General features: G+C 46.2%; 1 protein-coding gene across 4 annotated transcripts in view; it reads left to right on the forward strand.

Moving 5' to 3' along the window:
* The window catches only part of LOC311531561 (uncharacterized protein), a 41,172-nt gene that overhangs the window by 2,435 nt on the left and 13,129 nt on the right, over positions 1–25,608 (forward strand). Inside the window, exons 3-13 of one of the 4 annotated variants that reach the window (XM_084649028.1) lie at positions 1,057–1,278; positions 1,848–1,895; positions 2,441–2,463; positions 3,779–3,894; positions 4,172–4,204; positions 5,704–5,792; positions 6,470–6,596; positions 10,392–10,505; positions 10,878–11,381; positions 20,179–20,292; positions 20,668–21,171. In XM_084649028.1, coding sequence (XP_084505154.1) covers positions 1,057–1,278; positions 1,848–1,895; positions 2,441–2,463; positions 3,779–3,894; positions 4,172–4,204; positions 5,704–5,792; positions 6,470–6,596; positions 10,392–10,505; positions 10,878–11,381; positions 20,179–20,292; positions 20,668–21,171 — 1,894 coding nt within the window. The remainder of the gene's footprint in view (positions 1–1,056; positions 1,279–1,847; positions 1,896–2,440; positions 2,464–3,778; positions 3,895–4,171; positions 4,205–5,703; positions 5,793–6,469; positions 6,597–10,391; positions 10,506–10,877; positions 11,382–20,178; positions 20,293–20,667; positions 21,172–25,608) is intronic. The other 3 variants (XM_084649029.1, XM_084649030.1, XM_084649031.1) reach the window with 3 other exon arrangements.

Consider the following 25,608-nt stretch of genomic DNA (forward strand, 5'->3'; position numbering starts at 1 on the left):
AGTCTCTTCTGGTAGCGATGTACAACTCATCCCTGCCCTGATCCCTCCCTGGCCTAAATGAATTTCCCATCACCCACTGCAGGAGATCCTGTGTTCTGGTCAGGGTGGATAAAAATCAATGATTTTTTAATTATTTTTTTTTAAATTGGATTTTTTTGATAAAATGCTTTTTAAGGAAAAAACCTATCTAAAGATAGATACATTATAGCTCAAAGATATCTCATCATGGAATAGGGATTATAAATTCTAATTCTATAGTATGAGACAATATATTCATGTAATGTTTAAGAAAAGTTTTATAAATGAGTTCCAATAGTTCATGGATTAGGGACCCAATTTTATGGGGTTCCAGGGGCCCCTGTATAGATTATTTAGGTTAATCTTTCTATCTACCCAATGGGACTCAGTGCTCAGTCTCAAAGATACCATCACAGATGCTTAGTTTTGCAGTTCTCAAACTGTGGATTTGTGTTTCCAGAGATAATGTGCTTGTGAACAGCAAAAATGTTTTAAAATAAATAAATAATATATAGAGGTGAGAAATAGTTAAATAAAATAATTTAAATGTCTGTCTGGTGACATTCTCCTCCTAATACAGCATGGCAAGAAAATCCTTCAAATATTTAATGATTAACCAGTTGAATTTGGAGATAGTTCACTTCCCAATGACTTCATAAATATCTGCTTCAATTACCTTTGGTAAATGAAATAACCAAACAATCATTCATTTTCTGATATAGCTGTAAAACTGACGTGAAAAGTTTTCAAAATACATCACCTTAAAATGTATAGTGTGTACCTTCTAAAAATGAAACCTACGTCTATCTCTGAGTTGTGAAGAATATGTATTAAGGTTACAACAACCAAAAAGAATGTACTTTTATGTAGAAATCCATGATTAAATCGAGTCTTCATGACTACTGATTTAAATCATGATTTAAATGAATTTGATTTAAATCAAATCCACCCTGATTCTGGTAAATAACTCCTCCATCTGCAAGAGGCACATTTATGGTTCTCGCTTGTGACTGATCTGCCCTTTCTCTGTGATTGAAGAAACAGATGGAAGTCGAGAAGCAGAAGATCGTCTGGGAATGGAAGGAGCTGCAGGGGTTTCTGGAGGAGCAGGAGCAGCTGCTGCTGTCCCAGTTGGAAGAGCTAGAGAGAGCCATTGTCCAGAGAAGGGATCAGGGCCTCTGCAAACTTTCCAGAGAGATTTCTGCGGTCAGTGAGAGAGGAAGAGAGAAGGGGCAGCAGCCGCTGAGCCAATCCCTGCAGGTCAGACCATGTTATTGCAATGATAATATGCAGTGTTTCTTCAGGAGCATCTTAGCCCTCGACCCCAAAGCTCTTTGCAAAGCGGGGAGGGAGGGGGGTCAGGGCAAGGTCCCTATTTTACAATGGGGAAAGTGAGGCATGGGGGAGAGGGAGAGGGGCAGAGCTCTGACCAAGGTCACACAGTAAATGCCTTGTACATGTCTAAATGCATTTGGGCTTGAGTGTGACATCCCTTCCCTGCCATGCCAACGTCCTGAGCAGTGGTCCTTCTAATTTTTTCCATCCATGTGTGGAATGAATTTTGTTTTGTGCACCGATATCGAGGTAATGTGCGGATGTGCGCCACCAGTAGAAACAAAAAACCTTGATGTACTATATATTTTTAAAAAGTTACCATAGGGATAATTACTTCAGCTAGGACAGGTTAGGCATTTTAGAACTTACTACTCAAAGAATTAAATTTAAGCATAAGAGAGAAATAAAAATTATGCATTGCATAGACCAGTCAAAAAACTAAAATAACAGCACTTTGAAAGAATAAAATTATAGAGAATATATGTGCATTGCAGGAAGTACCAAGAAGTAACAACAACAATAACACAAGTATATGTTGGGAGGTGAGTGTGAAAGAGACAGTGTGCGAGAGGGCGAGAGAGAGCACCAGTGCAGGGGGGTCCCGGGAGCAGCTGGCCAGGAGCTCCAAGGCAGAGGGCAGGAGAAGCATGGCAGTGGGCAGAGGGGCACCTAAACACAAGTCGCTGGATGTGCGCGACTCTACTAATCAAGTGTGCGGTACTTGATTGACTCTCGCATGGCCGCCCAGCTTAGAGGGAACGCTGGTACTGAGCGTAAGGCCCCACAACACCCCAGGTGAATGGGTTTAAGGAGTAGGGTGCTTGAGGGACTCTCAGCACTAGTGGGAATTTCACTTTCCAGGCAGATGCATATTTTCTTCCTTGTAAAGTGCATGGGCAGAAACTTTCCCCGATGACGACGTCCCAGCAGGGATCCCTGGGGGGTGGCAGCTGCTCTCCGGACATGAATTTGAGTGTCTGAAAGTCTCCAAACACCCAAGACTCCAATGGTGACTGCCCTGCAGAGCAGGAGGTCTCCCCAGCCTTGGACACCCCACCTGACTGCATCTCCTTTCTCTCCCTCTCAGGGTGCTGGAAGCACTGGGAGCAGGTAAGTCCCTGGCTCCATTTCACTCTTCTCCTCCCTCCTCCCCCTTCCCCCCCGGTGCTCAGTTATGCTTGGGAACTGCACTAAAGCTGGAGCTTCCCCCTGCCCCTGCAGTGTTCGTGCCCGTGACCATCTCCACTAGTGGCTGCTTCACCAGGGGGAAGAATCTGTTACTATCTGACAGCTAATGAGGTCACACCAGCGCTGTCAGACGTATGGGCCAGACCCTGCCCGTCTGATCTGTTTATGTGGCCACATCACATATTCACACTGTGCAGAAACTCAGCTTTCAATTTTATAGTAAGTTTCTACTCTTCATGGTTGCAAAGAAACCCTCCCAAATGCAAATGGACACACTGTTGTCTGTCTGATGCAGCATCGGCCTAAAGCCGTGGCTCAGACGGCTGTGAACTCCCCCCGTCCTCCGTTAATCCTATTGGCGTGTCAACTGAAATGATGCCACTTTAATGTTAACATTCAATATTCCATGGCTGATCACTCTAGCAGGTGGAATGGGGAGGGGGTGGAAGTGAAGCCCTTTAGGGGTGGGAACAGGGAGTTTCTGTAGGAAGGACAGAACAGAGGGGAGATACAAAGACAAAAAAGAGAAATAGAGAAAGGAGGGTGGAAAGGAAGGGAAATAAAGAGTAGAAATAGCAGGAGCCCTAGCAGGTATGGGAGGGGGTATGTTCCCACTGAGTGATACTAACTCAAAAGTTTATTTCCTATACAAAGGGTAGACTCTCACCTTGACCTTGGTATGTGGGTCTCCCATTGAGAGCAGGTGGTGTCCTGCCAGGAATGGAGCAGTGTACAGAGTCCTAAATTGATGTCATGGCCCACTGACCATAACAGGAAGTGGAATATGGCCATCTTCACCATATAGGCTGGACACCCCAGGGTTACGGCTTCTGTTGAAGGGTCAGAGCTCTTGGCATTAAAGGGCCCAGGCTCATTCCCTGCTGAAGACCTGGCCTCCATCTGGGGCCTCAGTGAGTATGAGAGACGCCCACTCTTTAGTCCATGTCTCCTCACTTTCCCCATAATCCCAGTGCCGGTGCCCCTTGTTACCGGAGTAACCCAGTGTGGGAGGTCACTCAGCTCGCCAGGCAAGGAGAGTGTCCCAGAGAAAGCTCCCAACCTGTCTCCATTCCTCCTCATGTCCTTTCTCTCTGGGCCCATGGAGAGCACAGGGCTGAGGGCAGGTGACTCACCAGAACCGTGATCATTTTAGGCTACAAAGCTCAGTTCCAGGTTTCCTGGAGTTTGGGGACTTCTGGGGCTGGGGCCCATTTCTCTTCCCTCCTGCTTTCCTTAGCAGGGAGGACAGGAAGTTTCAGAAGCCAGAGCCGGGGTTTGTGGAGCTGGAGAAGAGGCTCTGCGATTTCTCTCTGAAAAGTGCCATCCTGCAAGAGGTGCTGCAGGGATTCAAAGGTGAATTGCAGTCTGGGGTGGCATCTCCTGTGGTTAGATTGAATTGCCCTGGGGAGGAGTCGGGGATCTAGCAATGTTACTGATCCTGAGCTCCATTTCACAGTCCAGCTCAGCGAGTCACCTTTCCCCAGGGGAGTATCCTGTGGGGCTTGCTCTGTCTGCAGCGGTCTGTGTCACCATCTCATAGTAAACAGTAGTTACCTTAAAAACCACTAGGAACAACCCCGTGAATGCCAGGGCCTGAATTCTCACCTCTCCCATCCTCTCCTTCCCCTAGAGACTCTGCGACTGGAGCTGGGGAGTGACACAGGTACGTTTCTGTCTCTGATGGGCTATGCAGAGATTTCAGACCAATCACCATGTTAGTGTACCTGGAAGCTGTTGAACAGTGTGAAACAGGGTGAGCCTCGTGACTGCCCCATTCACTCCTGCTGTGGCATCTGAAGGGGATTCAAAGTAAATCCTGATCTTGGGTGTGTTTCCCTGTGGGGAGAGGAGCAACACTCTGACTGATGTGAAATAGGGTGAGACAAAGACGAAACATCCAGTCACTGAACAATCTGACAGCTTTAATGAGTGACTGAACATGGTCACATGGGGGCAGCTGAGTTTCAGGAATGAGGAGGGGGTGGAGCCCAGCTGTACCCTGACTAGAGACTGACCCTGAATGAGAGATGGGGCTGGTCTTCTGTGTTCAGACTGGCTGTGAAGGGGAAGAGAGCCCTAGATTGCATCTGGGATCATTGTGAATGAGAAGGGAGCTGCTAGAGTGCGTCAGTGTTTCTCACACTTTCCCCATTGGTGACCCCCCCCCCCTTTTTTTTTTGGTCCAATCCCTTACGTTTACTGTGACAGTAAGAATAAAACGTGTATAAAAGCTGAGCCTACATGACTTGGATGTGTGTGTGTCTCATGAGGCTGACAGAGAATAGTTGACCTTGAAGTTTAAAAGTGGCAGGAAGTGGGAGAATGAGACTTTCTTTCCTTTAGATCGTAACAAAACAGATAATATCTGATTGTCGGTCGCAAGCCGCTTGGGGTTGTGAACCACTGCTTGAGAAACAGCAGACTAGATCATTCATTATCTTATATCCCTATTGGCTATGAATGGGAAGAGGGTATTACTGTGTGTATGGACCTACTGTGAATGAGCAGTTAGCAGCTATACAAGATATGGACTGAGCCAAAGGACAATGAAGTCCCATAAAACCCCCATTTCAAAAATCTTTTCCTTACTTTAGAATCCCAGCTGTGAAATCGGGCAGCTTGCAGCTGGGCCCAGTGACCCTTTCCCTGGTGTGTCTGTGTCATAGCCAGAGAGACTGAAACCCAACCGGGGTTAGCAGAGATGAGGATGAAGCACAAAGATTGGATCCAAAATTTCATTAACACTTGTTGGATAGTGAAGGCCACCATGAATAGACAGTAACCAAGTCACCTCGGTAGAGGGAGGGGAGAGAGAAACGGAGGAGAACTAAGTGGGGAGAGAGGTCACAAGCGCCCAGACCTACTCATACCCAGTTTCTGTCTCAGCACTGGACAGATTTTGTCCAGTCCCTGCCTCTGTCTGGATCCCACCCTGCCAGGGGAATGTGCTGCCCTCGGGGACCATGTCGGGTGTTAAAGGTTCTCCGTGGGTTTAGCCCTGGTGGGAAGGCTCGGGTCTGCACTGCAATAAAGCAACTGAGTATTTTGCCTGTAGGAGAGCCTAGAACATTTCTCTGCAGGGAAAGAGCTTGGGGGAACGTGCTGTGAAATTATCTAAAGCCAGTTCTGAAATCTCTCCAATCCCCCTTCTCACCCTGGCAGGCTGCAGAACAACATCCACGTTTCACTCCAGATGGGCCCAGCCTCCCAGGGGATGTGGAAGGGAAATGGCTGCTGTGGAGCTGGCTCAGGTAGGGATTATGAGAGAGTTGCTCATGAGTTCCCTCTGGACTGTGAGGGGCAGTAAACACATAGGAGATGGGAGCTTCTGGGGAGTTTAGTTTGGAGGTGGGAGGGGGCAGGAAATCCACAGGGTGGAGAAAAAGAGGAGGACAGAGTGTGACAAACCTGCTGGGACTTGTTTAACCTGAGGCTCACATTCTAGGAACAGATCCATTGGGGTTGAGGGAGGAAATTGGCCTATTTACAGAACAGGGAAACGCCCACCTGGACAGGGCTGGGGAAATTATCAGACTGCCAGTGCTGAAGCTGGAACCTACTAACCAATGGCTCCTATGAGATATGAAGGGGGCACCCACCGGTTGGGCTTAGGGCAGGTGCCCCATCCCCTCACATCCAGCTGCTGGCAGTGAGGAGGGTATTTGGATTCCCCTCAAAGGGCTCCATCCCCTATATCGGTCTCTGACTCATAGGTGTGTGAGGCATGAGAATATCCTGCTCCCCTCTGTCTGCTGGGAGGGATGAGGGACTCGCTTTCTCCCCTCACCCTGATGCCTCCTCAGAGGGTGCAGGTCGGACTCTGCTGACTGCCTCCCAGAGCTTCCATTTGATTGGCCCTGCTTCCCTGTGAGTAGTGGGTTGTGACTGGGGTAGCAGGTGCTGAGTGAGGGACTCTTGTTTTTTTTAGGGTCTGGTGACCTTCGAGGAGGTGGCTGTGTACTTCACCAGAGAAGAGTGGGCTCTGCTGGACCCTGCTCAGAGAGACCTCTACTGGGATGTCATGCAGGAGAACTATGAGACGGTGACCACGCTGGGTAAGGATTTCTTTCCCTTGGTTCTTAGAAGGGGAAATGAAGAGGTAAAGTTGACATCATCTCCATAATACAACCTTAACTCTTCCCAGTTTCAGCAACACCCTGACATGCCAGTGACACACACACTAGCTTTCTACCCTCTGCTGCTAGAGAATACTTTGGGAGCAGAGCACAGGAGCTGTATAGCACAAAATCTAACATCTTCTGTATGATAAGGCAAAACTCAGGTGAAGGTTTGTCATAAAGAACAGAAGCTGCCTACACCCCTGGCCAACACTTGAACACTGAGCCCACTCCACTCAAACCATCTCCAACTTGCAAAATGTTTCTACCTCTTTACCCCCAGTCCCTGAGAATTCCTTCTGAGCCATTGCCTTCATGTACCCCTGTCAGGGTTCCCTCCCCACTCTGAACTCTGGGGTACAGATGTGGGGACCCACATGAAAGACCCCCTAAACTTATTTCTACCATCTTAGGTTAAAACTTCCCCAAGACACAAATCTCTATTTGTCCTTGGACGGACGGTAATTTAGACAAAGGTTCAGGGAAAGGACGACTTGGAGTTCCTATTCCCCCAAAATATCCCACCAAGCCCTTACACCCCCTTTCCTGGGGAGGCTTGAGCATAATATCCTAACCAAATGGTTACAAGTGATCACAGACCCAAACCCCTGGGTCTTGAGGATGCTGAAAATCAATCAGGTTCTTAAAAGAAGAGTTTTATTTAAAGAAACGGTAAAAGAATCACCTCTGTAAAATCAGGATGGAAGATAACTTTACAGGGTAACAAAAGATTCAAAATCACAGAGGAACTCCCTCTAGGCTTAGTTTCAAAGTTACAAAAAACAGGAATAAACCTCCCTACAGCAAAGGGAAAATTCACAAGCTAAAACAAAAGATATCCTAACACGCCTTGCCTGGCTTTACTTACTATTTTTGTAATATTAGGGACTCGCTCAGGATTGTTTGGAGGAGATGGATTTCTGCCTGGCCCTCTCAGTCCCAAGAGAAAACACACAAACAAAGAGCACAAATTTCAGAGTAACAGCCGTGTTAGTCTGTATTCGCAAAAAGAAAAGGAGTACTTGTGGCACCTTAGAGACTAACCAATTTCTCTTCTCACACACACACACACACACCCCCGATTGAAAGTATCTTCTTTCCCCATTGGTCCTTTTGGTCAGGTGCCAACCAGGTTATTTGAGCTTCTTAACCCCTTACAAGTAAGGAGGAATTCTAGGCTACCCTTAGCTGTATGGTTATGACAACCCCTAACTGAGCCCTGGACAGAACTGGCATGTACGCCACCGGAGTGCTGACAACCCTCATGGCAAGAACACACCCTTGTGCGCATTTGCTGACACAGCCTGCAACACATCACTGAAATGAGGCAAACTTGGTCCTTCAAGGTTCACATGCACCTCTCTTCATATCACAGTCACAGCTCTGCAAAGCTGCTCCAACTAATTCCTCCACCGTCCAATTACAGCTACAGCTGACAGAGTGCATGCAGATCAGTGCTGGTATTCCAGTCTGTGGCACACAACACAAACAATGTCATGTTCTTTTAGTCCTTCCTCAGAGCTATTATAGATTCATACATTAAAAGGCCAGAAGTCCGGTCACGTAATCAGACCTCCTGTACAACAGTTACTGCTGTACTGGCCACAGCATGTCTCCTAGAGACAGCTAAATACTGTGAGAGCTGGAAAACATATTCTCAACTATACATATTTGGAAAACATCATCCGAACTATACATCTAAAATTATGGGGTCTAAATTAGCTGTTACCACTCAAGAAAGAGATCTTGGAGTCATTGTGGATAGTTCTCTGAAGACATCCACTCAGTGTGCAGCGGCAGTCAAAAAAGCCAACAGAATACTGGGAATCATTAAGAAAGGGATAGATAATAGGACACAAAATATCATGTTGCCTCTATAAAAATCCATGTTACGCCCACATCTTGAATACTGCGTGCAGATGTGGTCGCCCCATCTTAAAAAAGATATACTGGAATTGGAAAAAGTTCAGAAAAGGGCAACAAAAATGATTAGGGGTATGGAATGGCTTGGAATGGAGAGATTAATAATGGAATGGAGAGATTAATAAAACTGGGACTTTTCATCTTGGAAAAGAGACAACTAAGGGGGGATATGCTAAATGTGTATAAAATCATGAGTGGTGTGGAGAAAGAAGGGGTGTCCTAGTGAGTGACAGAGCTAGCTACACCTCTGTCCCCTTCCCAGTATCTCTAAGTGGCCCCCTCAGCAAGTTGTCAGCCTCATGCCTTTCCATCTCCTGGAGTGGATTTCTGCAGTTCTCCCTCTCCTCAACCGGGCCCCGGGCTACCATACCCGGCATACCCGCTGTGCTTACCCCACAGATCAGGCTGAGTGCAGACACCTTTAGGAGCCTGAGATCAGTGGTGTACAGTGACAAATGCTCCTTTGGTGTGCAGAAGGCTGTTTTATTTTGCAGTAGGAACTAGTTGAGGTAACCTCAGCACCATTAGCAATTATCGTTGAGAACTCCCATGGAGTTCTTGAGAATTATCCCATGGAGGACAGGTGAGGTCCCAGAGAACTGGTGAAGGGCAAACATTGTTCCCCTTGTTACAGATACTTAAAGAGGCTATGTCTACACTTCACGTTTGGCAGTAAAACTTTTGTCGGTCAGGTGTGTGAAAAATACACCCCCTTACCGACCAAAGTTTTACCGACAAAAAGCGCCGGGGGGGACAGCGCTTTGTCTGTGAGAGACACGCTCCTGCCAACAAAGCTGCTGCCCCTTGTTGAGGTTGGTTTTATTTTACCAGCAGGAGAGCTCTACATGGGAGACCTTACAGCGGCACAGCTGGTTGAAAGATCATATTCAATCTTAATCTGCACCAAGGGCAATATAGGTTTACCATTTGGGAAAAACCTGTAACTACAAGGGTAGCTAAGCTCTGAAACAAGAGTCCAAGGTAGATTGTGGAATCCCCGTGATTGGAAGCTTTTCAGAACAGCTTGGACCAGTGGTTCTCAACCTATTTACCATCGTGGGCCTCATAGGCAGCTCTCTGTGTTATGTGGGTTGCATCCGCACAATATATATACTACCTCTATGGCCCTGAGGATGTCACATGGGCTCCAGCTGTGTGCTGATTGGGCCACAAACGGCCTGGGAACTGCAGGTTGAGAACCACTGGCTTAAACAAATACCTATCAGCAATGGTCTAGGTGTACTTGGTCCTGCCTCAGTGCATGGGCTGCATTAAATGACCTCTTGAAGTCCCTTTCTGCCCTGCGTTTCCATGGTTCTGTCACTTTATAACCTTCACCATACACTGGGGGATTTTCGTACTCCTTTCCATTACATCTGACTCACTATATTCCCTAACTCTCAGCATGTGCTTTCCTGATAACTAACACCCCTGGCATACCACACACAGTGATATCCCCTTAACTGCGCTGAGCTCCGCCAGCCCATTCTCGCCAGCCCCAGTTTCCTTGTGACAGTCTCATAGCCCTTGGGTCTCTCTGTCAGTAGGAATCAGTTCCAAGGTGATTTCCCCATGGCTTTCTATGATATGGAGTTACTGGGTTTTAGGAGCCCCTTTGATCAGGAATGTCTGGAGCAGAGCGGTGGAGAGTTTATCCCCTTATAGGCAGAGTGTCTGGCACCTTACCTGGACAGCTAGTTCCAGAATTTCAGTGCTTTAAAACAAGTAGGGGTTAAAAAAGGCCATGCTCTATGTGACACGTGTCCCAGGAATTCATCTGATCTCACTTGTTTTCCTTCATCTGAGCAGGGTTACCAGTTTCCAAACCTGAGGTGATGTCCCAGCTGGAACGAGAGGAAGAGCTGTGGGTCTCAGATCTCCAGGGCTCTGAAGAAAGAGAGCTTCTGAGAGAAACCTGCACAGGTGAGGAGTCATTAGAGCAACTCAGATACTGTCTGGGCCTGAAGAAAACAGCTGGAATTCCCTATCCAGCCCTTGAGAGCTCTTTGAGTTCTGGGTTGTCCCCCAGCAGGTGTCATATCCTCAGGGCAGATAATCGCTCATGGCTTCCTTCCCATCCTGAGCAACTCCTGGCAATAGCTCCCTTCCTAACCTCCCTTCATGCTGAGCGTTTGGATGGGTTATGGAGTCAGAATTGATCCCTTCCTCTTTCCCCTTTGGGGAAGGGTTTGGGGAAATTCATTTTCTGATATTTCCCTCTTCTCTCCAGCACTTACCCTGGGTTTCCTCTCCCCTTTTCCATTCCTGCTTCTGAAGTTTCTCTCTGTGTGTCAGGAGCTGGTGGGATGGTGAGTGAGAACGGGGAGCAGAATCCACAGCAGGAAGATGCTGAGCCTGTGGAACTGCGCTGGGAAGTATCACAAAGAACGAAAGGGGATGTGTCCAGGAGTCACGAGAAGAGGCAGCAGGGAAACCAGCCAGGAGAGAAAATGGGCAAATCCATCAATTGTGAGGAAAATCACAAGGACCTCCAGGAAACCACAGCCCAGCAGAGAATCCTCAGGGGAAAGAGGAAACACATTTGCCCTGAGTGCGGGAGAAACTTCAGTAGACGCTCACACCTCATTCACCATGAGCGAATCCACACGGGAGAGAGACCCTATGAATGCTGTGAGTGTGGGAAAAACTTCACTCGGCGCTCGGACCTTATTAGACACCAGAAAACCCACACAGACGAGAGCCCCTATGAATGTTGTGAGTGTGGAAAAGCCTTCATTTACTGCTCAGACCTGAGGAGACATCAGAGGATCCACAGGAGACAGAGACCCTATGAATGCTGTGAGTGCAGGAAAAGCTTCCGTTGGAGTCGCGCCTTATTTATAAACAGAGAATCCACCAGGGAGATAAAAACCATAAAATCCTTGTTTAGGGCTGGCAAAACATACATTTTTTTTTTAATATTGTTGGTACTTCCCACACGTGGCCTTTAAGGCTGTTAGTGCCGTTTACGTCACTGTGTCTCAGCTCCCCCAGATGAGTTGTGCGGTTCTGCTTTTTGCAGCTACCCCTTTTGGGGTGAATCCCCAAAGACCTGCTTTGTTCTGAGTCATGGGAGTATGAGTCCATCTTACTAGGAATGTGCATCAGCCCCAGGTGTTGGGATCACAAATGACCTCAGTTAGCTGCATTATGTTAAAATCTATGTGGGCCTTGTCTGCATTAGCATTTTTTGCAGTTAGCCTGCTTGAGTGAGCTATCTAAAATCACAACTCTGTTTTCTGCGCTGAGATGACCCAAGTACAATAGACTGGGTAGCTAACATGTTTTCCCTCAACCTGTCCTAACCTCCCTGACTTTTCCTAGTCTAGACAAACCATTATCATGATGCTAAAACTTTTGTAAATAACACAACACAATAATAAGGAGAGCGCTGAGTGAATCAGGTTTCAGTGGATCAGAGGAAAATGCAACGTGAAAATCTGTGGTTCTCATTCTGAGACATCAGATGTAACATGCTCTAGAATCTCATTCTATCCGAAATGGAAAATGTCTTATACCTCTGTGAGATGTAGATTTTTCTCTTTCCTGAAGGCTGTTTGGTCACACAACTGGCAGAATGAAAAGGAGGACTTGTGGCACCTTAGAGGCTAACCAATTTATTTGAGCATGAGCTTTCGTGAGCTACAGCTCACTTCTGTAGCTCACGAAAGCTCATGCTCAAATAAATTGGTTCGTGTCTAAGGTGCCACAAGTCCTCCTTTTCTTTTTGCGAATACAGACTAACACGGCTGCTCCTCTGAAAACTGGCAGAATGTAGTTCAGATTTATTGGGGACTTTGATTCAGATGACCATTTGCTTAAATAGTCATTTCTCCCTTTACTTTTGCTTCTTCCTCACCCCTCCAAGGTTTCATGGGGAAAGTTCAAATGCAGCTCAGTCAACTGGAGAGAATGCTCCCAGTTCTGGGATATGCTACCAAGGAAACAAGGTGTGGTTTTAAATCTCTAGTCTGAGATGGTGAATGTCTGCACACCCCACACTCTGCAACTAATGGGATATAATCACAGCTTTGTTCAGTTATTTAGGTCAGTATTATCTCAGATAACCTGGGGAGAGAGTTCCACCATAAGTGACTTTGAACTAGGCAAAATGCTCATGTATTTGGTTCCCAAAACAGTTGTAATCAAGGCAATACTGGAGGTTACCAGGTACTAGCTGAGATAAATGCCAAGTGACTGAGGTAAGTCAGGGGGCAATAAACGGCATGGTTTCATCTTAGATGTGTTTAAAAGGTTGTAAAACAAGGAGGCTTCATAAAAAGGTTCTTTTGGGGGGAGACCTGGGGGAGAATCTAGGGAACTCCTTGTTCAAATAACCCCAAATTTGAACCACTAACTATGTCCTGCATGCCCATAGAGAATAGCAAATGCCAAGACAATCTGAGCACACATGTGGATTTCAGAGCTGTTAGATCAGTCAACGTTTAAACTGAAAGCAGTGCTGACCATAAGAGTGTCCAAGCTGGCGCTCTGCTGTAATCACTTCCCAAATGCATGGAGCATGTGGAAGTCAGCTGGGCCCATCCAGTGATAAAAGACAGTGTGACGTTCCTATCAGCGGTCCTTGGCAAAAGGGGGAGCTGTGGAGGGGATATATTGATGGGCTGCTGGTGACCCTGCAGTACCACGCAGCAGGGAGGGCTGAGGGTAGTGGGAAGAAGGGGAGTGGGTGTCCTAGTGAGTCACAGGGCTAGCTTTATCTCTGTCCCCTTCCCAGTATGTCTGAGCCCCCCCACCCCCCAAGGTGTGAGCCTCATGCCTTTCCATCTCTTGGAGTGGATTTCTGCCATAGGTGGAGTTTGAGGGGGGAGGGGTCTGGGAGGGCGTTGCTCCCCCCCCCCCAAAAAAAAACAAAACTGCAAGCCGCAGGCAGGCACCCTGAGTGTGCAATGCGATGAGTCCCGCAGAGGAGACAGGAGATGTGCTGCTCCCAGCTTGTACCCCTGAGACAGGGAGTCAGAATTTTGTTTATAAACAGAGTGATTAACAGGTGATTAAGATAAGAAAGGGCTGTTAGAATGTTTCCTAAAGTTAAATGATCTGTTCCAAACTTGGTGAACTGCAAAAAGCAAGTAGCTTAAGGCTTTGTCTACACTGGAACTTTGCCTGCAAAACTTTTGTCGTTCAGGGGTGTTAATCCCTTCCCCCGCGCACCCCCCTCCCTCCCCCCGAATAACAGAAGTTTTACCAACAAAAAGATGCTGGTGTGAACAGCGCTTTGTCGTCCTGCGGACAAAGCTGCTTCCACTCATGAGGGGTGAATGTTTTTTGTTGTCGGGAGAGCTTTCTCCTGCTTACAAATAGCAGCTACACTGCATGGCTTTTAGCTAAAAGCTGTGTGGTGTAGACAAAGTCTAAATGATAGAAAGTAATTATAGATTTGGAGAACTGATTTTTTAGACAAAGAAGATCATAGAATCATAGAATATCAGGGTTGGAAGGGACCCCAGAAGGTCATCTAGTCCAACCCCCTGCTCGAAGCAGGACCCATTCCCAGTTAAATCATCCCAGCCAGGGCTTTGTCAAGCCTGACCTTAAAAACCTCTAAGGAAGGAGATTCTACCACCTCCCTAGGTAACGCATTCCAGTGTTTCACCACCCTCTTAGTGAAAAAGTTTTTCCTAATATCCAATCTAAACCTCCCCCACTGCAACTTGAGACCATTACTCCTCGTTCTGTCATCTGCTACCATTGAGAACAGTCTAGAGCCATCCTCTTTGGAACCCCCTTTCAGGTAGTTGAAAGCAGCTATCAAATCCCCCCTCATTCTTCTCTTCCGCAGACTAAACAATCCCAGTTCCCTCAGCCTCTCCTCATAAGTCATGTGTTCTAGACCCCTAATCATTTTTGTTGCCCTTCGCTGGACTCTCTCCAATTTATCCACATCCTTCTTGTAGTGTGGGGCCCAAAACTGGACACAGTACTCCAGATGAGGCCTCACCAATGTCGAATAGAGGGGAATGATCACGTCCCTCGATCTACTCGCTATGCCCCTACTTATACATCCCATAATGCCATTGGCCTTCTTGGCAACAAGGACACACTGCTGACTCATATCCAGCTTCTCGTCCACTGTCACCCCTAGGTCCTTTTCCGCAGAACTGCTGCCTAGCCATTCGGTCCCTAGTCTGTAGCTGTGCATTGGGTTCTTCCGTCCTAAGTGCAGGACCCTGCACTTATCCTTATTGAACCTCATCAGATTTCTTTTGGCCCAATCCTCCAATTTGTCTAGGTCCCTCTATATCCTATCCCTCCCCTCCAGCGTATCTACCACTCCTCCCAGTTTAGTATCATCTGCAAATTTGCTGAGAGTGCAATCCACACCATCCTCCAGATCATTTATGAAGATGCAGTAGATCTAATCTGCCTGGATGTCTGTAAGGCATTTGATATGAGAAATTATTCATATATTCACCTTCTGATGAGGTTCAACAAGGACAAGTGCAGAGTCCTGCACTTAGGACGGAAGAATCCCATGCACCGCTACGGACTAGGGACCGAATGGCTTGGCAGCAGTTCTGCAGAAAAGGACCTAGGGGTTACAGTGGACGAGAAGCTGGATATGAGTCAACAGTGTGCCCTTGTTGCCAAGAAGGCCAATGGCATTTTGGGATGTATACGTAGGGGCATTGCCAGCAGATCGAGGGACGTGATCGTTCCCCTCTATTTGACGTTGGTGAGGCCTCATCTGGAGTACTGTGTCCAGTTTTGGGCCCCACACTACAAGAAGGATGTGGAAAAATTGGAGAGAGTCCAGTGGAGGGCAACAAAAATGATTAGGGGACTGGATCACATGATTTATGAGGAGAGGCTGCGGGAACTGGGATTGTTTAGTCTGCGGAAGAGAAGAATGAGGTGGGATTTGATAGCTGCTTTCAACTACCTGAAAGGGGGTTCCAAAGAGGATGGCTCTAGACTGTTCTCAGTGGTAGCTGATGACAGAACAAGGAGTAATGGTCTCAAGTTGCAGTGGGGGAGGTTTAGGTTGGATATTAGGAAAAACTTTTTCACTAGCAGGGTGGTGAAACACTGGAATGCGTTACCTAGGGAGGTGGTGGAATTTCCTTCCTTAGATATTTTTAAGGTCAGGCTTGACAAAGCCCTGGCTGGGATGATTTAGTCGGGGATCGGTCCTGCTTTGAGCAGGGGGTTGGACTAGATGACCTCCTGAGGTCCCTTCCAACCCTGATATTCTATGATTCTATGATTAGTTAAATTGGAGAAGGTGGGAATTAATATGAGAACCGAAAGGTGGATAAGGAACTGGTTAAAGGGAAGACTACAACATGTCATACTAAAAGGTGAACTGTCAGGCTGGAGGGAGGTTACTAGTGGAGTTCCTCAGAGATCGGTCTTGGCACCACTATTATTTAACATTTTTATTTCTACCTTGGCACAAAACGTGGGAGTGTGCTAATAAAATTCGCAGATGACACAAAATTTGGGAGGTATTGCCAATATGGAGAACTGGAATATCATACAAGAAGATCTGGATGACCTTGTAAACTGGAGTAATAGAAATGCGATGATATTTAATATGGAAAAGTGCAAGGTCAAGTATTTAGGGACTAACAACAAGAATTTTTGCAATAAGGTGGGGACTTATCAATTGGAAGTGACAGTGGAGGAGAAAAAGCTGGGTGTATTGGTTAATCACAGGATGACTATGAGCCATCAATGTGATGTGGCTGTGAAAAAGGCTAATGCAGTCCTAGGATCTATCAGGCGAGGTATTTCCAGTAGAGGAGGGAAGTGTTACTACCATTATAAAAGGCACTGGTGAGATCTTATCTGGAGTACTGTGCAATTTTGATCTCTCATATTTAAGAAAGATGAAATCAAATGGGAACAGGTGCAGAGAAGGGCTACTAGGATGATCTGAGAAATGGAAAACCTACCTTATGAGAGGAGACTCAAAGAGCTTTGCTTGTTTAGTCTAACCAATAGAAGGCTGAGGGGAGATATGATTACTCTGTATAAATACATCAGAGAGGGATAAATACCGGGGAAGGAGAGAAGTTATTTAAGTGAAGCACCAATGTGGACCCCAGAACAAATGGATATAAACTGTCCATCAGCAAGTTTAGGCTTGAAATTAAGTGAACGTTTCTAACCATCAGAGGAGTGCAGTTCTGGAGCAGCCTCCCAAGGGGAGCAGTGGGGACATAAAAAACAAACTGGCTTCAAGAATGAGCTTGATAAGTTTATGGAGGGGATGGTATGACAGGACTGCCTACAATGGCGTGTGGCCCATTGGCAACTGCCTGTAATAAAAATCCCCAATGGCTGGAGACAGTTACTACAGAGAATTCTCTCCCAGGTATCTTCCTGGTGTATCTTGCCCACATGCTCAGGGTCTAACTGATCACCATATTAGTGGTTGGGAAGGAATTTTCTCCCGGGACAGATTGGCAGAGACCGTGGGGGGGATTTTGCTTCCTCTGCAGCATGGGGTGTTGGTCACGTGCAGGTTTAAACTAGTTTAAATTATTAATTATTTTTAACTTGCTGTCTTTAAACCACAAATTGAGGACTTCAGTAACTCAGCCAGAGGTGAGGGGTCTATTACAGGAGTGGGTGAGTGAGGTTCTGTGGCCTGTAAGTGCAGGGGTTCAGACTAGATGATCATGATGGTCCCTTCAGACTTCAGTAAGCGTATCTGAGTAAGAATATACATTACAATTTTAAAGCCAACAGTGTCCCATAACTGACTTGCCACAAGATGTCAGAACATGTTAGTATTAGAGCTGAGTGGGTCTAATATTTATTTAATTTTCTTTCTAGATATAGGAATTGGATCCAGTGCTCCTATCAGAGATTTCTAAGTTATTATCTGCAAAAATACCAGAGTTTTCAGTTGCCTAAGTAGCCTCTGGAATCACGGTTAAAATTACACCTTTCCCACTCTACCCCCGCAATCTGAAATGGCGCCCCTGTGGCAGGCACAGAATTGACCCCCCCCTCCCCCGCACGGCCCTGTTGGCTTGAATAGAGCCTTCCCCCAAATATAGAAGTCAAATTACGCCTATGGTTTCTGCAGTTCTCCCTCTCCTTGACCAGGCCCTGGGTCAGCATACCCTGCGTACCAGCTGTGCTAACCCCACAGGGCAGGCTGAGTGCAGACACCATTGGGAGCCTGGGATCAGTGGTGTAAAGAGACAAACATGGTGTTCAGAAGGCTGTTTTATTTTGCGGTGCGTAAAAAGCATTTTAAAATAACAGTCTTCATGCCTGTGCGTACGATGGTCAGCGAGGCAGGTCTAAGTTCTTCAGATACCCCAGTGGGATCGTCTTGTCTCTCTCTTCCCCCAAACTGTCACCAGAACACCTGTGTGTCCCCCCTCCCCCCAAGGGAGTCCCTTTTTAAACTGCTCCAGTCAGTTTGATCTTCTGGTCCTGTTCGTCTAAGCCAAGTCTGTACAATCGCTGGAGCTAGGAGGTAGAATACTCAAAGCTAATCATTCAGACATTGTCTCTTAACAGTCCTTAAGGGTTTACCAAGGTGTGACTCCTCTTGAGCCAGGCTGCTTCCCTTTCTGCTTCTTTTCCTGCCAGCCCCCTATTGAAGTAAACCAAAGTGTTCATGCAGTAAATATCCCAGTATCCAGGACAACAGACATCATGTTATTACGGAGTCACTCCAGCTCCACCACACGTCAGTGTAGTCATGAACTAGAGGGATGGGAGGGATTCTCCCATTACCGTAGTCAATCCACCTCCCCAAGTCGTGCTAACTAGGGGTTTCTGGAAGAATTCTCCCATTGACCTAGTGCTGTCTGAACTGGGGGTGAAGTCAGCTTAATTGTGTCACTTAGGGGCGTGGATTTTTTCACCCCTAAAGAGCAATGGGTCGGCTGAATTTGTGAATGGCCTAAGGGACACCAGGTTAAGTGGGGATGGTGTGGTTAGTGGGTGGGAGGGAAGTGTGGTTTGGGGATCTAGAGCCTGTTGTGAGAGAATCCCTGCCCTGTCCCCGTTGGTGGAGACCATGCACTCCATTCTGACCAGAGTCCATTTTCAGTTCACATATTTTCAAATATGATGATTCTCATTCTTCTCTCCACTGTTCAGGGCCTCCCTCCCTCCCACCGTCTTCCCTACAAACTGTGACCACAGCCTCTGTTCCTCAGTCCTCATGAGGTGATCCCTTCCCTGGCATAAATGTGCATTTGCTTGGTGACATCATAGGTTGGTAATGAAACTTCTGGGGACTTGGAGGGTCCTGCTCCCCCCTCCCTATCTGTAGTAGCCACAGTCTCTCTTCCCTCCAGGCTCCTTGGATCTCTGAGTCGGTCCCTGCTGAGATCTCATGGTCTTATTCTTACTTTTCCAGAGGAATTAGTCTGTTGCTACTGAGTTACAATCATATCTAATTCCCCAATCTCATCCTAGGTACTTAAGGAACTAGCTGAGGCAATCTCAGCACCATTAGCAAGTATCGTTGAGAACTCCTGGAGGACTGCTGAAGGGCAAACATTGTTCCCCATTTTAAAGATAGGTACTAAGGAGACCTGGGGAGTTATAGACCAGTGAACCCAACTTCTATACCTGGAAAGATACCGGAACCTGTTATTAAACAATCGGTTTGTAGACACCTGGAGGATAATAGAGTTATAAAGAATACTCCATATGGATTTATCCAGAACAAATCATGCCAAACGAACCTGATTTCCTACTTTGACAGAGATATTGGCCTAGGATAATACAGAGAAGCAGCAGATTTGCTATATCTTCATTTTAGTACATCCTTTGACACAGTCCCACGTGCTGTTCTCATAGGGAAATGGGGTCTAGATTAAATTATTATAAAGTGAGTGCACAAAGCTGGTTGAAAGATCATACACAATCTGCAGCAAGGGTGATTTAGGTTAGATATTAGGGAAAAATTTGTAAGTGCAAAGGTAGTTGAGCTCTGGAATATACTTCAAAAGGAGGTTGTGGAATCCCCATCATTGGAAGTTTTTAAGAACAGTTTAGACAAATACCTGTCAGGGATTGTCAAGGTGTACTTGGTCCTGCCTTAGTGCATGGGCTGGATTAAATGATCTTCCTGTCTTACATTTCTGTGGTTCTATCATTCTGTAACTTTCTCCATACACTGGGGGATTTTCGTACTCCTTTCCATTACACCTGACCTGCTATAGTCCCTAACTCCTCAGTATGTGCTTTCGTGATATCCCACACCCCTGACATCCCACACACAGTGATATTCCCGTCTCCTTCCTATTCCTTACTGTGCTGAGCCCCAGCAGCCCGTTTCCCTGACACTCTCATTTTCCTTGGGTCTCTATGGTAGGAAGCAGTTCCAAGGTGATTTCCCCATGGCTTTCGGTGATGTGGAGTTACTTTCCCTGGGTTTTAGGAGTCCCTTTGAGCAGGAGTGTCTGGCCATGTGTGTCAGCAGAGTGGTGGAAAGTTACTCCCCAATTCGGCAAAGTGTCTGGCATCTTACACAGAGAACTAGCTCCAGAATTTTGGTGCTTTAAAACAAGCAGTGGTTAAAAAAGGCCAAGCTCTTTGTGACACATGAGCTATGAATTCACCTGATCTCACTTGTTTTCCTTCATCTGAGCAGGGTTACCAGTTTCCAAATCTGAGGTGATGTCCCAGCTGGAACAAGGAGAAGAGCTGTGGGTCTCAGATCTCCAGGGCTCTGAGGAAAGCGAGATCCTGAGAGGAACCTTCCCAGGTGAGGAGTCATTAGTCCAACAACTCAGATTCTGTCTGTGCGTGAAGAAAACCGCTGGGATTCCCTACCAAGTCCACGAGAGCAGTTTGAGCTCTGGATTGTCCCCCAGCAGGTGTCATGTCCTCAGGGCAGATATCGCTCATGGCTTCTTTCCCATCCTGAGCAACTCCTGGCAATAGCTCCCTTCCTAACCTCCCTTCATCCTGAGCATTGGGATGGGATGTGGAGACAGAGCTGATTCCCTCCTCTCTGCCCTCTGAGGAAGAGTTTGGGGGAGTTCATGTTCTGATATTTTCTCCCATCTCTCCAGCACTTACCCTTGGTTTCCTCTCCCGATTTTCATTCGTGCTTCTGAAGTTTCTCTCTGTGTCTCAGGAGCTGGTGGGATGGTGAGTGAGAACGGGGAGCAGAATCCACAGCAGGAAGATGCTGAGCCTGTGGAACTGCACTGGGAAGTATCACAAAGAACGAAAGGGGATGTGTCCAGGAGTCACGAGAAGAGGCAGCAGGGAAACCAGCCAGGAGAGAAAATGGGCAAATCCATCAATTGTGAGGAAAATCACAAGGACCTCCAGGAAACCACAGCCCAGCAGAGAATCCTCATGGGAGTGAGGAAATACATATGCCCTGAGTGTGGGAGAAACTTCAGTAGACGCTCACACCTCATTCACCATGAGCGAATCCACACGGGAGAGAGACCCTATGAATGCTGTGAGTGTGGGAAAAACTTCACTCGGCGCTCGGACCTTATTAGACACCAGAAAACCCACACAGACGAGAGCCCCTATGAATGTTGTGAGTGCGGGAAAAGCTTCATTTACTGCTCAGACCTGAGGAGACATCAGAGGATCCACAGTAAACAGAGACCCTATGAATGCTGTGAGTGTGGGAAAAGCTTCAATCAGGGGTCACACCTTATTTATCATCAGAGAATGCACCAGGGAGATGAACACCATAAAATCCTTGTCTAGGGCTGGCAAAACATACATTTTTTTTCTTTAATATTTTTTTGGTACTTCCCACACGTGGCCTTTAAGGCTGTTTAGTTACATTTACGTCATTGTGATCTCAGCTCCCCCAGGTGAGTTGTGCGGTTCTGCTTTTTGCAGCTACCCCTTTTGGGGTGAATCCCCAAAGACCCTTTTTGTCAGCTGCGTTGTTCTATGAGTCGTAGGAGTATGAGTCCCTCTTACTAGAAAAGTGGATCAGCCCCGGGTTGGGGGAACACGAATGACCTCAGTCAGCTGCATTGTGTAAAAATCTACCTGGGCCTTGTCTCCATTAGCATTTTTTGCAGTTAGCCAGCTCGAGTGAGCTATCCAGATGTAAAATCACAACTCTGTTTTCTGTACCAACATGGCCCAAGTACCATAGTCTGTGGATTTTAGAGCAGTTATATTAGTCATCTTTTACACAGAAACCATAATAGTGTCAGAACTGGTGGTCAGCTGTAATTGCTTCCCAAAGACATGGACTGTGTGGGAATCAACTGGGCCCATCCACTGATAGAAGACCTGTGAGGTTGCTATTCTTAGGAGAAGGGGGAGCAGTGGAGCGGATAATTTGATGGGCTGCTGGTGACCCTGCAGTACCACACAGCAGGGAGGCCTGAGGGGAGTGGGAGGACGGGGAGTGGGTGTCCGAGTGAGTGACAGGACTAGCTATATCTCTGTCCCCTTCCCAGTATGTCTGAGCCCTCCCACGCACACGTATACAAGGTATCAGCCTCCTGCCTTTCCAGCTCCCAAAGTGGATTTCTGCAATTCTCCCTCTCCTTGACCGGGCTCTGGGTTACCATACCCTGTGTACCAACTGTGCTTACCCCCCAGGTCAGGCTGAGTGCAGACACCATTGGGAGCCTGGTATCAGTGGTGTAAAGAGACAAACTCTCCTTTGGTGTGCAGAAGGCTGTTTTATTTTGCGGAGGGGAAAATTATTTTAAAATAACAGTCTTCATGCCTGTGTGTCCGATGGTTAGCGAGGCAGGTCTAAGTTCTTCAGACACCCCAGCAGGGTCGTCTTGTCTCTCTCTTCCCCCAAACAGTCACCAGAACAGCTGTGCCCCTCCCAAGATGGAGTCCCTTTTTTAACTGCCCCAGTCCGTTTGATCTTCTGGTCCTATTCGTCTCAGCCAGGTCTGTACATTTGCTGCAGCTAGGAGGTAGAATACTCAAAGCTAATCGTTCAGACATTGTCTCTTAACAGTCCTTAAGGGTTTACCAAAGTGTGACTTCTCTTGAGCCAGTCATCTTTCCTCTCTGCTTCTTTTCCTGCCAGCCCCCTATTGAAGTAAACCAAAGTGTTCATGCAGTAAATATCCCAGTATCCAGGACAACACACAGCACATTGTTATTACGGAGCCACTCCAGCTCCACCACGGCGGGCTTGGAGAAATAGGACTAAGGGCTTGTCTACTCTTTGAATGCTACTGTAGTAGCACTTCAGTGTAGCCATGAACTGGAGGGATGGGAGGGATTCTCCCATTACCGTCGTCAATCCACCTCCCCAAGTGGTACTAGCTAGGGGTTGCTGGAAGAATTCTCCCATTGACCTAGCATGGTCTGCACTGGGGGTTAGGTCGGCTTAATTGTGTCATTCAGGGGCATGGATTTTTTCACCCCTAAAGAGTGATGGGTCAGTTGCATTTATGAATGGCTTAAGGGACACCAAGTTAAGTGAGGAGGGTGCGGTTAGTGGGTGGGAGGGAGGGGTGGTTTGGGGATCTAGAGCCTGTTGTGAGAGGATCCGTGCCCTGTCCCCGTTGGAGAGCGTGCACTCCGTTCTGATCAGAGTCCATTTTCAGTTCACATATTTTCAAATATGATGATTCTCATTCTTCTCTCCACTGTTCAGGGCCTCCCTCCCTCCCACTGTCTTCCCTACAAACTGTGACCACAGCCTCTGTTCCTCAGTCCTCACAAGGTGACCTATTCCCTGACATAAATATGCATTTGCTTGGTGACATCATAGGTTGGTAATGAAACTTCTGGGGACTTGGAGGGTCCTGCTCCCCCCCTTCCTATCTGTAGTAGCCACACTCTCTCTTCTCTGTAGACTCCTTGGATCTCTGAGTCGGTCCCTGCTGAGATCCCATGGTCTTATTCTTACTTTTCCAGAGGAATTAGTCTGCTACTGAGTTATAATCATATCTAATTCCTCAACCTCATCCTAGGTACTTAAGGAACTAGCTGAGGCAATCTCAGCACCATTAGCAAGTATCGTTGAGAACTCCTGGAGAGGTCCCAGAGGACTGCTGAAGGGCAAACATTGTTCCCCATTTTAAAGAAAGGTAGTAAGGAGACCTGGGGAGTTATAGACCAGTCAGCCTAACTTCGATACCTGTAAAGATACTGGAACATGTTTTTAAACAATCAGTTTGTAAGCACCAGGAGGATAATAGTGTTATAAGGAATTGTCAGTATGGATTTGTCCAGAACAAATCATGCCAAACCAACCTCATTTCCTACTTTGACAGAGAGATTGGCCTATGACAGGGGTAATCAATAGGTGGACCGTGGGCCAAATCCGGACCACCAGACACTTTTTAATGGACCCTGAAATCTTTTTATTATTACTAGGGCTGTCAAGCGATTAAAAAAATTATTTGGGATTAATCACGCGATCAAAAAAATTAATTGGGATTGATCATGCTGTAAAACAATAATAGAATACCATTTATTTAAATGTTTTTGGGTGATTTCTATATTTTCAAATATTGATTTCAATTACAAGACAGAATACAAAGTGTACAGTGCTTACTTTATATTCTTGATTACAAATATTTGCACTGTAATAAAGTATTGTACTGCAATCACTTTACAATGAAAGTTTAACTTACAAATGTAGAATTATGTACAAAAAAAACCCTGAACTCAAAAATAAAACAATATAAAACTTTAGAGCGTACAAGTCCATTCAGTCTTACTTCTTGTTCAACCAATCGCTAAGAGAAACAAGTTTGTTTACATTTACAGGAGATAATGCTGCCCACTTCTTATTTACAATGTCACCTGCAAGTGAGAACAGGCATTCGCATGGCACTGTTGTAGCTGGAGTCACAAGGTATTTACGTGCCAGATGCACTAAAGATTCATATGTCCCTTCATTCTTCGACCACCATTCCAGAGGACATGCGTCCATGCTGATGATGGTCGATAATGATCCAAAGCAGTGCAGAGTGACACATGTTCATTTTCATCATGTGAGCCAGATGCCACCAGCAGAATGTTGATTTTCTTTTTTGGTGGTTCAGATTCTGTAGTTTCCTCATTGGAGTGTTGCTCTTTTAAGACTTCCGAAAGCATGCTCCACACCTCGTCCCTCTCAAATTTTGGAAGGCACCTCAGATTCTTAAATCTTCAGTGGAGTGCAGTAGCTATTTTTAGAAACCTCACATTATCTTCTTTGTGTTTTGTCAAATCTGTAGTGAAAGTGTTCTTAAAACAAACATGCTGAGTCATCATCCGAGACTGCTAGAACATGAAATATATGGCAGAGTGTGGGTAAAACACAGAGCAGGAGACATAAAATTCTCCCCCCAAGGAGTTCAGTCACAAATTTAATTAACATGTTTTTTTAACGAGCATCATCAGCATGGAAGCATGTCCTCTGGAATGCTGGCCGAAGCATGAAGGGGCATATGAATGTTTAGCATATCAGGCACGTAAATACCTTGCAGTGCCAGCTACAAAAGTGCCATGCGAACACCTGTTCTCACTTTCTGATGACATTGTAAATAAGAAGTGGGCAGCATGATCTCCCATAAATGTAAATAAACTTTATCTTCGTGATTGGCTGAACAAGAAGTAGGACTGAATGGATGTGTAAACTCTAAAGTTTTACATTGTTTGGTTTTTGAATGCAGTTGTGAGACCCAAAAACCCTACATTTGTAAGTTGCACTTTCATGATAAAGAGATTGCACTACAGTACTTGTATGAGGTGAACTGAAAAATACTATTTCTTTTATTTATCATTTTTACAGTGCAGATATTTATAATAAAATATAAAGTGAGCAGTGTACACTTTGTATTCTGTGTTGTAATTCAAATCAGTATATTTAAAAATTAGAAAAATATCCAAAAATATTTAATAAATTTCAATTGGTATTCTGTTGTTTAACAGTGTGATTAAAAATGCAGGTTTCAGAGTAGCAGCCGTGTTAGTCTGTATTTGCAAAAAGAAAAGGAGGACTTGTGGCACCTTAGAGACTAACCAATTTATTAGAGCATAAGCTTTCGTGAGCTACAGCTCACTTCCTCAGATGCATATCGTGGAAACTGCAGCAGGCTTTATATATACACAGAGAATATGAAAC

This window comes from Lepidochelys olivacea (assembly GCF_965140295.1).
Source record: "Lepidochelys olivacea isolate rLepOli2 genome assembly, chromosome: 15".
Lineage (NCBI taxonomy): Eukaryota > Metazoa > Chordata > Testudines > Cheloniidae > Lepidochelys > Lepidochelys olivacea.